The sequence below is a fragment of the Alosa pseudoharengus genome, unplaced genomic scaffold (genome assembly GCF_046254945.1).
Source record: "Alosa pseudoharengus isolate Yale_2024_CS ecotype anadromous, Long Island Sound unplaced genomic scaffold, YU_APseudo_1.1 YU_APseudo_1.1_scf_21, whole genome shotgun sequence".
Lineage (NCBI taxonomy): Eukaryota > Metazoa > Chordata > Actinopteri > Clupeiformes > Clupeidae > Alosa > Alosa pseudoharengus.
This window is the reverse complement of record NW_027468674.1, coordinates 23195449-23211823: the sequence shown is the minus strand read 5'-3', so window position 1 is coordinate 23211823 and position 16375 is coordinate 23195449. Positions and strand designations below refer to the sequence as shown.

Below are 16375 nucleotides of genomic sequence, written 5' to 3'. Positions count from 1 at the left end.
TGGTGAAGCAAGTGGATAAACTCATCAGACATCCCAGACAGTAGCCGACTTTCACCCGGATCTGAACCAAATCCGGCCCGGGTCTGGTGGCTGGTTTACACTACTGTCTGGGATAGCAATGAGTCCAAATGTGCCATGGACAGATGTCTCTCTACAGGAGAAAATAATTGATACCCATAACATAACGGTAAAGAAACAACAGCGGGAGGGTCACATGACAAGACCACAATGTCACGAGGAAATGGTTTGGTTGTCATAGCAACTGAAATGGAAGTCTATTACTAAATGAGCTGGAAATCAGAATGAGGGGAAAAAACAATGTATGTTTTTTTTAGATACCATACAAGTCACATTGAGCCAATAATGAGCCCATTTAACATTTAACACTACAACAGTCATTTGAAAATTTGTTTCATTCATCAAGTCACACATTGTTACACATATTAATTCCTTTGCATGCTATAGATATTTGTAGGCGCACAGAGTACACTGGTATGCATTACTTTACTCACAAGCATTTTATACACAAAACTCAATCATCAATCATCATCAACAATCATCTTCTGCATTATATAAACTTTGACACAACTCAGTGTGGTCATTGTGATTCCTCTCTGTCAGTCTTGCGCACTCAACACACTGTCACAGTATTCAAATGGGCACAATTAATCTCGCATTGCAGTCGAACACTAATGAAATCCCTAGTGGCCCTCACAAATCCAATCACGCTTAAGTTGTGAAGCAGCGCAATGCATTTGTCAGCTCTGGCTCTGAAACACTTCCAGCACCATCATTCAGCCTGCTGAAGCCTCATATATCCTGCACTTTTCCTGGGCGCCTTTTGAACCCCTTCAGTCACCGGGAAAATGAATGGCGCTGTCATCTGTCACTTACAGCGCCGGCCGAGCTTACGCGTGACCGACCGTGCGGACGGCGCGAGGCAGACACAGCTGCTGTTGGGTCTGGGTGCGTCAGGGAAGGGTTGGGGTAGGATGTGAGTGTGTGTGTGTGTGTGTGTGTGTGTGTGTGGTGGGGGGGTGGGTGATGAGACAGTGTGCAGTGGCTTATGGGAGCATCGGCACTGCCACTTTTGGCACTGAACTAGCTTTGACATAGTGCAGGAGGCCCTTTCATTAAGTCCACTGTGTGGTGAAGGATGATGAACGACGGCCATTTTGAGCTCGGAATGATGACACTGCGAGGACCCCATGATAAATGGAGGAAGGGTGCGGAGCAAGCCTAGTCAAGCGTGCCAAGGGTTTTTTGGAAAGGGTTGCTGTTGAGTCTGTTTAAAAATGTATTAGAACAACCGGCTATAGTGCCATTTACATCTGTCATGGAGCTGCAAAGGGTACAAGGACTCAAGATAACAGATGCAAATGGTAAGAGATGCGTGTGTTCTCTCCAATCACAGTAATTCAAAGTTAAAGGCTTATTACTCATACACTCACAATAACATGTCACCTTAGTTTGCTTGGTTTGTGATTAAATACTCAATAGTGTTTGACTTTAGCTTACTTAATATGCAAAAATTTTATTTTACCATTAACAGAAAACACACAGAAATGAGTCAAGTTAATGCTGCACGGCGACAGAGATGGCTTAATTTCACCGAATTCAGTTAATACAAGGATAAAACCCTTCACTCTCACTGCGATTAGGAGATGATGCAGTGTAGTTTCCTGACAACTTAGGCGGCCACCACACAGTGAGAATGTAAGGGGTTTAATACTTAAACCAAACCACCATAAAAGGCAGAAATGGATTCAAGGCCCCTTTCCGCTTTCAGCTCAGGCTTCTAATTAATATGGAGCATCGTCCAGTTCAATGATCCTGGCTTAATCTGGGGTCCAATTAGCTGCTTTTAGAGAGACAGTTAACTAAATCTCCTCTCATAGCCCAAGGTCTTGTTTTCTCAGGAAGTCGCACCAAAGTTCCCTGTTGTCCTCTGTAGGGCTAAAGTAGCACATCACCCACCCACCAACTGAATCATTTGCTGTGGACGAGAGGGGAGAAGGGTTTGGGAGGGAGTGTGTGTGTGTGTGTGTGTGTGTGTGGGGGGGGGGGGGGTTGCAGAAGAGCGATTTTGTTTTGAATATCACTGAAAAATTGAGTTATGATTTGGTGTTCAGCTGATGGTGCATGGTGATTTACTGATTGTACAAAGCTATTTTCTGATAGTATTTGATGAGAGTATTTCAGGGAAGTGCAGATTTAATTTAAAGAAAAATACTCTTACATGACACGTATAAACAAACAAACAACATATTTACTAAGATCATATAAAACATACCCTTTACTTCCTGTCAGCTTTACTGCTTTCAGGCTTGGAGTTACATGAATACACTGAATTACTCATAAAATTTGTGTTTTAGTGTACGGTACTTAGGTGGATTGGTTATTTGATGTTGAAGGCACTTTGAAGAAAGTAATATTTGCTGGTTTGGTTTGGGAGATTTGGGAGTGTTGATTGCTCATTGTGATTGAATGGGTTTGAGCAACTGTGTTGTTGTTGACGTTGCAGTTGTTGTTTTTCCACTCAGATCATACAGATGTTTACTCAGTGAACAAACTTTGAAGTGGGCGTGGGGATATTTGTTCCAACGAGGCACCAAAGCAGCAGTGAACTCTCCCATGCCCAATAAATCCACAGATTGCACATAGCTCTCTATTTCACACCTGACATGTCCTGCCAACACCACCCATGCCCGTCTGCATAGTAATATCCAGATGGCACCAGTGATTCAGTATTCTGACATTTCTCCTGCATATTTACAAGTAAATAATACAACAACACCAAGAAAGAATGTATCCGAATGTTTGAAGTAAACAACTAACTCTGGATCCCTGTCTCACATGCAACAGCAGGTGTATGTTATCAAGGACTCAGTGGGATAATTCCTGTTACCCTAGACAGGGTGCCCAAGAAAATGTATGTGGTAAAACATGGATGAACGAGTGACGTTCAATAGAAGAATGTAACCTTTATATACCAGTGAAATGTATGCCAATCCGAAGACCTCATATTATCGGATACAGTCAAAATAATATGTATAGGCTGTTTAAAGATATACATCTTAGATTTTTTTTTAAAAACATTCACTGGCATATTCTTTTCAAAATATAATGTCATAGTAGCAAGTAGGTTAACACTTTGGCAGTCAAGTTTTGTTTGTTTAATCAACACCTCCAGTCTTCAGTCAAAGTAATACTTAATTCGCTATTTAGGGAAAACTAGAACATGCAATTTTCTCAACACTATGCTGTGGTATTAAACACTTCAAATAGCCAGGCAAACAGACGACCATATACTGTATAAGCATGAATTATTTCCCAAGCATTTCTATACAAACCCTGTTAGAAGCATAGTATTAAACCTAAATAAGTGTGGGTAAGATCACAAAATGACAGCCCCAGTAAAAAACAATTTATCATAAATAAGTTGCACTTTCTTTGAAAACTACTCCCATTAATAGCATCTTTCCAAATCTGTAATCCCTTGAAAAAACATGGTGGAAACAAACAAACAAGGTCATCAGAGAACATTTGCGAGAACAGCTGTATAGCCTCCAGTCTTGAGTTGCCTGACGTCACCCTCAGGGTTTCAAAGTGTTGTCAGGAAATAGCTGCAGCACACGTACCGCTTCCCCACAGATCCCAGAGCAGCCCATAAATCTGTGTCATCTGAATCACGATTCGTTAATATTCTTATCCATATCAAACCAGATGCTAACACACAAATTGAGTAAAAGAGAAAAAATTTGGGGGGAAGAGAGAGAGAGAAAACGAGAGAGAGAGAGAGACATTTTGTGCTCTATCTTGTTTAGATCAGGTTTGAGGTGGTAAAACAAACCTACAAAAAAAACAGGCTGACAAAAAGAAAATCTGTTTTTATGTCCAAGTGTGAAATTATTTCCCCCACCAAATTAAATAAACAAATTGTCAAGAGGGGCAAGGGAAAGCAGGCAGGCAGACTGTGGGTGACGGCGGAACAATTAATGAAAAGCCCAGAGCACTACTGCCTGCTGCGGAGAGCAAGAAGGACGGAAGAGGAAAAGAGAGGTAGAAAGAGAATGAGAGAGGGAGGAGAAAATGAAAGAAAGTGAGTGAGGTAAAGAGAAACAGAGAGCGGGAATCGAAGAAAATGCCTGATCCGAGGCACCACAGAACACTGTGCATTGGTTCGGTTCCTGTCACTATCCCTTCTGTCAGCCCCTTCCACCTTTGAGAAGTAAATAAACAAATAAACAAGTAAAGGCCCCTGTCGTTTAATTACTGAACACATATTCTGTGTGTGTGTGTGTGTGTGCGTGTGCGTGTGCGTGTGTGTGTGTGTGAGGCTGTTGTATGACTGTGAATTGAGGCCCAGTGGTCCTCCTCCTGCATGGGTCTGCCCCACTGGGAGTGTTGACAGTGGGCAACCAGCTGGCTTGCCCTTCTCTCCCCAACCTGCTGCAGTGCCAGGGCGGCCCGGGCCGAGACCGCGCCAGGGGGGTGGCATTTAAACGCTGACAAAGAGCATTAGCATTTATTTTGTGGCGCCGAAGCTAAATGCCGGAAGAAAAAAAAAACGACGATAGGAAAGCGGCGAGGAGGATTTTGTGGCTCTGGCGTTCGGCTGACATTTTGGGTCAGTGGAATCTCTGTATTTGATCGGGTGCGCAGGGCGCTCTTGTAACTGACCCAACTCAGGCACATGGGCATACTGGAGAAGATTTTATCCATGTCTCCTCAGCCCCACAACCCCCCCCCCCCACACACACACACACACACATACACACACTCTTAAGAGCTGAATGCAAAGGATTGAACAAGTTCAATAAAAAATAGCAAGTCCTTGAGCTCCAAAGGCTTTTTTCCCCCCAGCGGACTTACAAAACCAGTGAACAAAGCCACGGGGCTGAAATAGGCTGATGATGTGTATCTAATAGTCTAGTCAAACACTGTGAGTGATAGACTACACTGACAAAAACAATCTGGGAGGTTTATTGACATGCTATAAGAACAATCTTACCTGGCCAGACAGGGTGAACACTACTCATTTACCAATCTGGTAGCCTCTGACCTATACCTCTGCCAGACTGACCCTATGTTGCTACTGAAGGCAACTGAATTCATCTCACATATAGCCTGTGCAGTAAGTGGGTCAGCTCCGATTTGAGATCTACTCTTATTTCCAACGCCTCAAACACAGAGAGATATACATATGCAGTATGTCTTATGCCACACCTTTGACATTTGTCTCGCTGGTAACACCACCCGTTTTATCAGATATACATTTGTATATTATACAGTGGCCAGGGTAAATAGCCATATTTGACAAGTTGGAAGGTGTGTGTAAAACAGTTATTATAGTGTAATGTGCTGGTCACATAGAGGAAATCCAACCTGTGTGACTCCTGAAACATGCTGACATAGCAGCCTGCCAAGAACACTAAATAGTCAATTCCTTAGAGTTTGATGCAATTGTAAGCCAGCTATGAGAGGAACTAGGTATCTTTAGCTTTGAAAGAGTGTTGCCATGTGAACAGCAAACCTATCCATCCTTACATCCTTAGGACTTATTACAAGGCCAAAAGATAATAAGTCCTAAAAGAACTATAAATTGTCTCATTTAATGTTCTTGGTGACTGTATAGGAGCCTATAAGCAGGATAATCCACTCCTAGGTGTACCACCTCACACAACATTGCGTGTGCTAACCATTTAGCGCACACATAGTCTTGGATTATCCCTTACATATTAACTGTGATACAATATCTTTGAGTGATACATTTCTCAGAAATAAAAAACCCCACCCTGCCTCTTGAAGCCAGTTGACGACATATCAGACGTTGTCCTTCAAGAGCTGAGGGCTGAAGATCTTCACTTCAGGAGAAAGCATCCTCAAAGTTGCTAACAAGGATAAGCACAGTTTTAACTGATGTCTTCTTTAATTAATAAGAAGTAACATCATTCAAAGCTGCCTTTATCCCTGCCTAGCATACGCTCAAGTCTTCTTGACAGATGAAGCCAAATAGAGTGGGACTCCGGACCGAAAACGAAAGAAAAGCTAATGGGAAAGGCCATGTAGGAGAAGAAGGTTTTGGTTTTGGATGACCGGTAAAAAAAAAAAAAACATAAATGAAAAAAGAATGATTCTTTTTTCAAAAAGATGATGTTTGAATAAAACCACTATAGGTCTGCATGGGCGAGGCATGAATACACAGACTTGAACATGTCCACCACAGACACAGACATGAACTACGTGGCCAGAGAAATAGAGAGAATGAGAGAGACAGAGAGGGAAAGAGAGAGTGTGAGAGAGAGAGAGATAAGAGAGATAGGAGGAACACTCAACTACGGGACATATAATAGCCATTCCTACCATGGTGGCTCTGCGACCGCACCGGCCAATGTTTTTCCCCTAGAAAACACAAGCAAGGCAGAGCAAGTGGGTGAGACGGAGCGAGCGCGCAGACTGTGTGAAGAATTGAATACATTTACTCTCTCGCTCTCTCTCTCTCTCTCTCTCACACACACACACACACACATATATATAAAAGAATGCACATGGAATTAATTTCTCCTTCATATAAACACACGCACATACACAGACACAAACAAAAAGCAGACATAGACACACACACTAGTTCAACTGCTCCGCACAGTAGGAGCCACACAAACTCACAGGGTTCAGAGCAGCACCATTGTGCATCATAGTGAAACATTCTCACTGTTATGTTGCTCTAATGTAATCCCATAGTAAAACAAGACACTTGGAAACATTTGATGACATTGTACTTGAAATAAAAATAATTTAAAATAAGATAAAAGCTATTTACACCCATCTCAACACTAATCTATCATGGTACACAGCATTATTATAGTGTTTGTCACACATGACAATGACTTTAAACAGTATTCTAATAGTATTCTATTGATTACATTTCATTCATATAGCACAATTATTTTCAGTCTAAGTATATATCTCTCTGTATAAGGAATTTGCAAAGATAACCAAAATATGTCACAAAATGTGTAAAATGTTCACTTACACAAAACACTATGAAGAGTGAGAAAAACAGTCAGCACAATCGAAGTACTAGGGAATTGCTTTGACTTGAAAAGTGATAGTGAAAGTCTTGGTGTTGGTATGACAACTTGAAGCCTATATTTGACTCCATCAGCATTTTTGCAGCAAGTGATCTCACATGCAGTTACCATGGCTGAAACATGTACAACATGGCTGACTGCCACTCAAAGAAACCGCATGCCGAGCAAAAAACTGAAACTGCTAATACCTTAAAAAGATTTTTTTTTTTCACCACCAGTGTGAGAGTTTTGACAAGCCCAGAGACGTCTCCCTTGACTTTAATTAAAGAGCGAGCATGAAGCGACCAAGCAAGAGAGCGAGTGAGTGAGCGGAATTTCATAGAGGCTACTAGAAAACACCTGCAGCGAGGGCCAAGTCTGCTGAGGCAAGGAAAAGGGGACAAGATGAAAGCAGGCTCTGAAGTAGCGTACACTGACGCTAGCGCTCCTGCTAATGCTAACTCGCCATTACCACAGGCACGATCTGAGGTGTACCTCTTTGATCCGTCACTATTGATTTAGTCGTCAGCTCCTCGTTCCTCTTCGTTCTCAATGGGGGGGGGGGGGGCAAACTTATTACCTTCCGAGAGAGAGGGACTCACAGCTGGAGGTCTCTTCAAACTGACCCCGCCGTTCAGCGACAGTCGCCCTTTACTGCTAAAAGGTTGAACTGCTGTGGTGGTATGTGTGGTATGTCTCCCTGGCAGACCGTGTCATGTTTTTTAAAGTTGACAGAGTGAGAAAGAGGGCAAGGTACAGACAAGGGCAGGAAGTCGTGTAACAGCAAGGAGAAATGAACAGTCCAGAAATGTCTGGCTTTTCTGTGTCAGTTCATCTAGTGGGGGAATGACTCATCAATAAAACAAGAATGAACGTTACTAATGGAATTTGTCATTTCGACTCCACGTTTCGCGACCTGCACATCATAATGAATGGTACAGCATAAGATATGTAGGAAGTGCAAACCACAGGCACCTACTCTTTTTGTCTTTTACTCATCACTTAACATTATACCGATGTTTGCATCCCATCCACACACTATGTACATTCTTCCTTTACATTTTCTCCCATAGACATCTTATTTTTGACTGCAGTTCTTTATTATGTTTGAATGTAGAAGAAGACACTCTATCCTTCCTCCTATCAATAATTTATTTGGTCCTGTTCTTTAGGAAGGGTTAACACAGAAACTCTGATCAGGCAAAGATGTCAAGAAGAAACTTCCTAAAGAAGAACTACACATAAAGCTACTGTAGTTGTAAACACTGTGCTGAATTAGGACATTTGGACAACTCAGTGAACCCAAACAGGGCTATGCGTACAGGCCTCTTCTCTTAGACCCACCCATAGCATCATTTAAAGATTTCCTATCATCTTCTGAGCCCATATTTTCATGAAAAAAGTACCTGGGTTGGATTGGGTTAAATGCCATTCCTTCACTCCTGTTTCTAGATATTGTGTTAGAATTGCTGCATTCCATTTGTTAGCCTGAGACAGTCGGCAAGTTGTTTTCCCGAGCTACTAACCGGAAGATGCAAAAGGAAAGTCCCTTGAAGTTGAAGTCATTCGAACGCAGATTACCCCATTTTTTAATTCCAAGATGACTGTGCCCATACCAGTAAATTAGAGCCATAGATACTCTGGGCCAGATGTACGTACATTTGCGAACGTAACGTTATCAGCGTCATGGACAAACCGCAGATTGCGAATGCTGTCAGACCCAAGTTTCCGTCGTATTTATCAATCGTTCAATCATTAGTGTACACTGCATCTTTCTCTGCCTTTCTCCGCCCATAAACGCAATTTACAAACGTCCACAACTGAATGGCAGCACCTACATACAAGCGCAGTTGAATGAAGTTAACTGATGGCAACATTAAAAATAATCAAACGTTTAGCGATCATGACATAATACCATATATGATAAGATGTCAACAAGCAGGGAGATAATGAAGATCAGTAGTTCTACTCAACTTTTACATCATTGCGGCCTGTTTGTACATACCTCGCAATGATTTTACACGCACGTTGCGAAACAAATACGCCTGAAGTGGGTGCAAAAGCGTTAGTACATCTGGCCCTCTGTTTATTAGTAGTTCTGTCTGATTTGTGTCTCAATAAATCAGTCATAGAAACAATAGTGTCCATCCTCTATCTGTCGCTATGTTGCTATGACGTTTGTTTGTGTAAAATACTGTGTAATGCTTCGTTACAAACTGGTATTGCTATATCTGGTAACAATTGCTAACAACAGACAATTGCTAACAAATGGTAGCATTGTTCTCACAACTTGTTGACTAACTGGCACGCAACCGGTTCAGGTTTTTACATGATGTGACATCATTCCCAATCATGAGTCGTTTTAAAAGACAGTGCTATATAAAGTTTGAAATGAAGATGTCCCTTTGAAAATGGGTTGCCGTCAGAAACCTCATCTAACCCCTCTCTGTCCAATAAGCCCTAGGGATCCACAGTCTAATATGGATATTCCTATACAGCCATGGACCTGTCAATCAAAAAAAAAAATCCCACTCGCCCTCCCCCGGTTCCTGGAGGGGATCCTGCACAGGCCAGTGCGTGAGTACACATGCAGCCCAGCTAGGTGTCAAAAGTCGGTGTTTGAGTTTGTGGTGCAGCACAATGGGTTTGGAGAGATAGGGCCGTTTGCAGCCAAGCGGAAGGGGCCACCGAGCAGTGTCAGTGGGATGCTGACAGAATGGGCCGTTTTCATCCGCCACACTATTCTCAGCTCCACGCTCACGGCAATCAATGCTCGCTGAGATTTTCATTTAGATTGGGGCCAAGAGTAAATATTTCTGCACAGATTCGGCGGTTTCTGCCTGTCGTCTATCACACACAATAAAAAAAACCTTGCATAGCCCATAAGCTACAGTACAACATTTTCATAAGAAAGCAAAACAATGAGACAGGACAATCTTTGAGTGGAGAGGTGAAAAACTATATCCATGAATCTGCAAGGTTATGGCAAACACCCAAGATCCTCATCCAGATAGTGTAAAGGCTCTTGCAAGTCTATTTTGCCCACAAGGTTTGTCTGCAAACTGTTTTCAGTGGATAAAGACATGGGATGTGCCTTTTGGTGCTGTGTCATTCTATTAGGCTAGCTTATTATATTCCTGGTTTTGGAAAACTATAATTTTTAACCTGTAGGTAATAAAGCTCAATAGAGGGAAATCATACTACAATATGCCCTATTACAAGGAAACCTATAACAATATACCTAATACAGGGAAGAGTGAAATGAGGTTTCTGAAGTTCCTCCACATAATATTCAAGAAAATAATCCTCAAAAAAAGACAAGAGAGTTTCAAGTGAACGGAATCCATCAATTTCATCTGCATTTGCATCCCCGGCACCAATATCCGTGGCACTCGTCTGAAAAGGCCAGCTCAGTCTCGGACATGCCTCCGGCAGCGCATTACTGCGGCCTGCTGCTGCGCTCGCCGTCTCTGAGCCACGCAGGGAGCTGGGGGACAGTGGGGTGAGGGGAGGGTGGACAGTGGAAATAAGCAGCCACTCTGTTTAAGTAGAAGTGGGGGCCCTTGTGTTGAAGTGGCCTTTGCTGAGGATAAGTCTCTCTCTCTCTCTCTCTCTCTCTCTCTCTATTTCTCTCTCTCACACACACACATACACACACACACACACACACACACACACACACACACACAAAACCTTAATGCAAATTTTAATTTAGCCACTGAGCCACCGCCCTGTAAATCACAGCAAAGGCCTTCAGGGAAGCACCCTAAACTGAAAAAAACAAAAGAGATGACTGTGAAGAGAGAGGGAGAGAGAGAGAGAGAGAGAAAGAGAGGGGTGAGAGAAAATGCAAACACACACAAGCTTACCGAGCCAAAAGCGTTATTAATTAGCCTCCTTTGTGTCCAGACCCTACCTTCTTAAGAGTCGCCCCCCAAAAAATCAACACTTGCCTCAGCAGGCACTCAGGTGCGGTAATAACTCACATTAATTAAACATCAGCCCCGGTGGCGCGCTACGAGGAGCCGATATATTTCACGTTTGTTTATTTTCCTGTTGCCGCTTCGTATTAATTCTCGGGAGGCGGTGGAGGAAGGCGCACTGGCATATTAGTGGGCTTGCAAGGATTCGCGTTATAGTACCCACCTCCATCCCCAACCACTCTCATCTGGCTATACCTGTTAAGTGAGGGCTGGGGGTGCCAAGTTGGCACACAATGCCATACCGTGCCACACTGTGCCACAGCATCGGCCCCTATCGTGTGCTGGCACTCCCATAATGTCAGCATCATCAGCGATGAGTGTCCGGTTGCCGTGGGTGGGGGATGATGCTGCCGTTTAAATGTCATCCGCTGTTCTTCAGCAGGCGGGTGGGCGAATTGTAATGAAAGGGAATAAACAGCATTCCTTTCCTTATTAACCTGTAGCTCCACTCAAATTATACTTAGGCAGGGCTCCAGACTAACTTTTTGCACTAGTTGCACTGGTGCGCCTAACTTTTTTTCTTAGGTGCACCAGCACAAAAGTTAGGTGCACCCAAATTTTCAACCACATCGCATTTAACACCGCAGCAGGTTCACTTTTTTCCTTGACTTATGATTTACAATTCTACAAGAAAAGTAACTTAATGAAGTGTTGGTGCTTTAAGTGCTTCACTGAGCTGGAATTTAAACTTAAAACATCTCAAGATGAATTAAACTAGATGTACCGCATAGCGGTACGAAATATGACCGCCGCTCAGTCCTGCACATCCATTCCGCGAAAATAAATCATATTAATGAATTTGTCTCCATCTTCTACTCCATCCCCCACTCTTGAAACTTTTGTGTATGCTTGTTTGGAATGTGTGTTTGCACACATTCCGCACACAAAGTAGCCTACTGGCGCTGCAAAGGTGAATAGATTTGTTTCTGGGCCAAAAAATCTGTAGCATTGTAAAACCTTTAAAATCTCTAAACAATCACAAGTAGGGCAGTTCATCACAGTCCATCCATTGCAACTGGACTGATGAAAGGTACACCTGTAGGCTACATTGTATTTGGGAAAGCAGAAGGTAGCAGCATAATGTATTTATTTATTTATTATTAAACAAAACAATCCCTGTCAGTTCCATGCAGTTTTCAACAGCTATCAAGAAGAGAGGTCATGTCATGGATTTTTGTGAATGTTTCTTCTTCTACATATGCATAAGTTTAGTCATCTAGTTCAAATGATATTCAGCTTTATTGTCAATGCACAAATTAAATACTAGTAGGCCTAGTCTAAAACAAAATGCCGTTTTACCCAGTGGTGCAAATAACTGACATGTCCAAAAGGGCCTTCATGAAATGCGTTGCGAGACTGTTCATACACATTTTAACGGGCAAAGTTGAAGAGCTACTGTCCGTTATTGTTTGTGCAAATAATATGCTGATTCATGTTCCCTTGCATTTTGCAACTATGAGGTCCATGGTTAAGCTCAATCTTTTGACGCAATCTTTTGATTTTCACCCAGCCTAGTCCATGGTAGGCGCCCGATAGAAATATTGTTTAATTTTGCGATTGAGATATCCACGCACTGGTGCCCCCCCTGCGACGTGTTCGCCCCCCGGTTTTAGAGCTATTCTAAATGCAAAAATGCATAGAGGGAGTTATGACAAAACCGTGACTGTTAACAAACTATATGCTATATAATGTAGGCCCTATGCTAGGCCTATTACACAACACAAATTGTCACTAGGCTATGCTGGCGACCCAAATAAAATCTCCTTTGGAACCAATGGTTTACACCTTACAGTATCAAGCTGCCACCTCTTTTGGCGAAAAGTTAATAGTTTTGCATATCAGTAGTAATACATTTCACGTAGCTGTGTGAATCACGGAAAGGGCGAATTAAGTGGACACTTCTAAATGGAACCCAACCCACTGTACAGTAGCTCAAGGTCTGTGGCTAAAGCAGCCATAATGAAAGCGTTATCATTGTTTGGATACTTCACACACACGTGTTTTTTAATCGCATAGACTACAGCTACCAAGCTGGAATCAAAGCAGATCCCCTCTCACACCCTAAACACGCACTTCGAACAAACAAAAAGCGCCTCAGTCTCACGGAATAGCCATAGGCAAAACTGTATCTGACCGGTGTAACGGTACTAAATCATCCATCGCAAAGAATGATTTTTGTAGCACGTGCAACAAATATGTGTAGGTACAGCCCTGCCCTGAATACATCTCAACGTGCGCTCTAAAACATCTGGTTTAAATGGAGATGTAGATCATCACGGGTGCGTTAATAAATCTACATTGCGGCGAGTTGACACAAATTATTCACTTTGACGAATGTAGTTTCAGTTACTTTACTTTGAGCCATGCTCTTCCTTACTTGAATCACCTTTGAAAATAGAGGATTGAAGTAGCCTATATGGGTGTTTGGGAATGAACGTTGACTCAGATGCTTTTTGAGACCTTGAGCAGAAATGTCCCAGCCCGGTGTTTAGGATGCATCATAGACAGGTTATCTTTCAGGTAGCCTATATATTTTCCATTAAAAAACCATCACGTAGCGAACGTGTTGTGGCTAACTCACTTAGCTCCTGTTAGTAGCCTAGGTTATGGTCATAAGCAAATGAGATGACAGTCGAAAGATACAATTAGTGCTGTTATCGATTTGCTTGGTAGCCTATAAACGCATTTATGGTTTTCTGACCAAAATTTCAGGAAGTAGATGACGAAAAAAAAAAAAAAAAAAAAAACTTTGACAATCCCTATATGACCGCTTCGCTAGCTTCGCTAGCGGCGGTCATAATAAAAATAACAGTGAGTAAATTAACAGTGCACGTCTTTTAAGGGCTTCAAACTGCACATCTCAAGGCTCAATGTCTTACATACTATCCTTCATGATCTTTAGGCCTTGGCTAAACCAGCTCGCCATGCTAGCATCTTCCATAGAATGTATTTGAGAATATAAAGAGATGTTCCAAGTAGCCTGGGGGATTTTTATGTGATTTTGCAATGATGATTGCAATAAACATGACAGTCCCACAATGCAATTTACTTTTTAATTTTAGTATTTTAAAATTTTCAATAAGAACACCACTATGGTTAATGCAGTAACAAAATGGTAGGCCTATTATTATAGGCTATTGCAATGACTTGCCATGCTCGATCTAAATGTGTCCATTCAATTCACTGTACACAATGACCACAGTTATAGCCTACATGTAGGGAATATTCGGGCTTTAAATGTAGCAGCAATATTCGGTTTGCGCCAAATACCGGATTAAATTGATTGATGCCATCAGAATGAGTTTACACAACTTGCGCGCAAAACAAATATTGCTGTTGAAAACCGGGTTACTCCCTGCATGTAACTGCGGTCAATGACGCACTCCTTTTCGACGATATCTGTATCTCTGTCGTTCGCGAAGGCCTTGCATGCATTGTTTTCATCTGCAATGACTCCTATAAATTTGGCGCAAGTGGCATTCCTGTACGTTGGGTTTACGTTCAAACTATTTTTATGGTGAATAATTATTTCGGACTGAACTTGGTGAAGGGAAGTTTCACTAGGCCTATCGTAGGCAACGATAAACTTGATCATCATCTTGGGCTCGTCTGATCGGTTTGCTGCTGCCAGCCGCCGAAAGGCAGTGGGGAGAGGGTAGGCCTACATTTATCTCGGCCTATGTGACCACACTGTAATGCAACTACATCCACTCTGTTTATCTGACGGGTCTCTGACCTCTCTCTCTCTCTCTCTGCAGCACACGCATTTTCAAATTTACACACAGGCACTGGGCCACATCCAATCAGAGGGGAGGTCCCGCCCTTCACTATCTGTGATATTGGCCAAATATGTGTCTGTTATTGAACCAAAGGTAGAGTTTCAATGCGGAAATTTTTTCCTCTCTCGAATAGCTGGTCTCACCAAATTGGTCGCACTCTGGAGCCCTGTTAGGGCTCGATAAGGACTTTAGAACAGGTCCTCGCAACACCCAGGTCCTCCAAATAACACACACACACACACAAACACACACACACACACACACACACATACAAATGAATATTTGAATTAAAAATGAAATATCATTATGATTAAACTTTCCTTTGGTCTCATACAGAGAAGTAACACCAAGAGGTTTTTCAAGGGGTGAATGTTCTCTCTTTCTCTCTTTCTGTGGTGTGTGGATTAGCCAAAGCAGTCACTTGAGGGTCTAGGGTTCCAGCTGCAGCCAATGGGAGACATTTGTTCCCTGGAGTTTGAGAGAAGCCCCAGGACCCAGTGACTCAAGGGGGGGAAACTAAAGGGAGTGGGGGGGGGGGGGTTGATGTTTGCTATCACAGAGGCCTGTTCTACCATTTAGCTTTGTCAAGTGATCTTAGGCAAGCAGTGCTTTTTACACAACAGATGTGGACTTTAAATTGCACCTGCATATTTTAAAATAAATGCAGTCAAATACAAATGGAAAAGGATGTTGTTTACGATGTGTCGAGACTTACTATTCAACTCAAATATAACAAACAGCTTGTTCTGAACAACACTACAGAGTTTGTTTACCACAAGTGTTCCGCTAGATATCTTCATTATTTTGAATGAAACGATGCCTCCTGGAAAGCAGATCGAGGGCAAGACACACACAAAGAGAAAAGACAGAAAGAGGTGAGGCAGAGAATGAGAAGAGAGATAGAGAGAGAGAGAGAGAGAGAGAGAGAGAGAGAGAGAGAGACCACTAGTTTAATGTATGATGGCAGATATTATTTCAGTGCTGCTTGCAGAGCTGGCATGATCAAAGTGAAAAATGCCATTTTAATTCCAGGGAATCATAGCTCATCTGCTGTCGACAAGCTCATTATTGAGAAATACTGCTGTGGGAGGCTTGAGCGAATGAAACCCGCAGATGATAAAAGCAAAAAAAAAAAAGCTGACCCCCCATGCGCTTGCTTTTGGAGTCATTGATTTCCACCACTGTGAAAAACTCTCACACCTTCCCAACCTGGGAAAGAAACAGCATTTCCTCTCAATGGAGTTAATGACAAAGAAAACAAGACGTCTTTACGTCCCGTGTAAAAAGGAGAAATAAAACAAGGCATTCTAAACAGTCATACATAAATGCGAAACGAGAATGAGTGACCCATAAGAAGCCACCAAAAGTCCTAGGCAGAAAGAGACAGCAGTCGGAATTCATGAGTTTCACACACTGAGGTACAGTACAAATGCACAACAAGCAACTGCAGTTATATGTGAAAAAAAATAAAAACATCCATAGCTTAAATTCAGAAGACAGACTCAATCTCACACTATGTTTACTCACGAAGGAGAGCCAT

The 16375-nt window shown here is 42.3% G+C and overlaps 1 protein-coding gene across 1 annotated transcript in view; it reads right to left on the bottom strand.

Moving 5' to 3' along the window:
- Positions 1–16375, bottom strand: part of LOC143138513 (shisa family member 6) — a 54684-nt gene that overhangs the window by 8978 nt on the left and 29331 nt on the right. The window contains exon 4 of the mRNA XM_076298962.1: positions 6367–6405. Within this exon, the coding sequence (XP_076155077.1) occupies positions 6367–6405 (39 nt within the window). The remainder of the gene's footprint in view (positions 1–6366; positions 6406–16375) is intronic.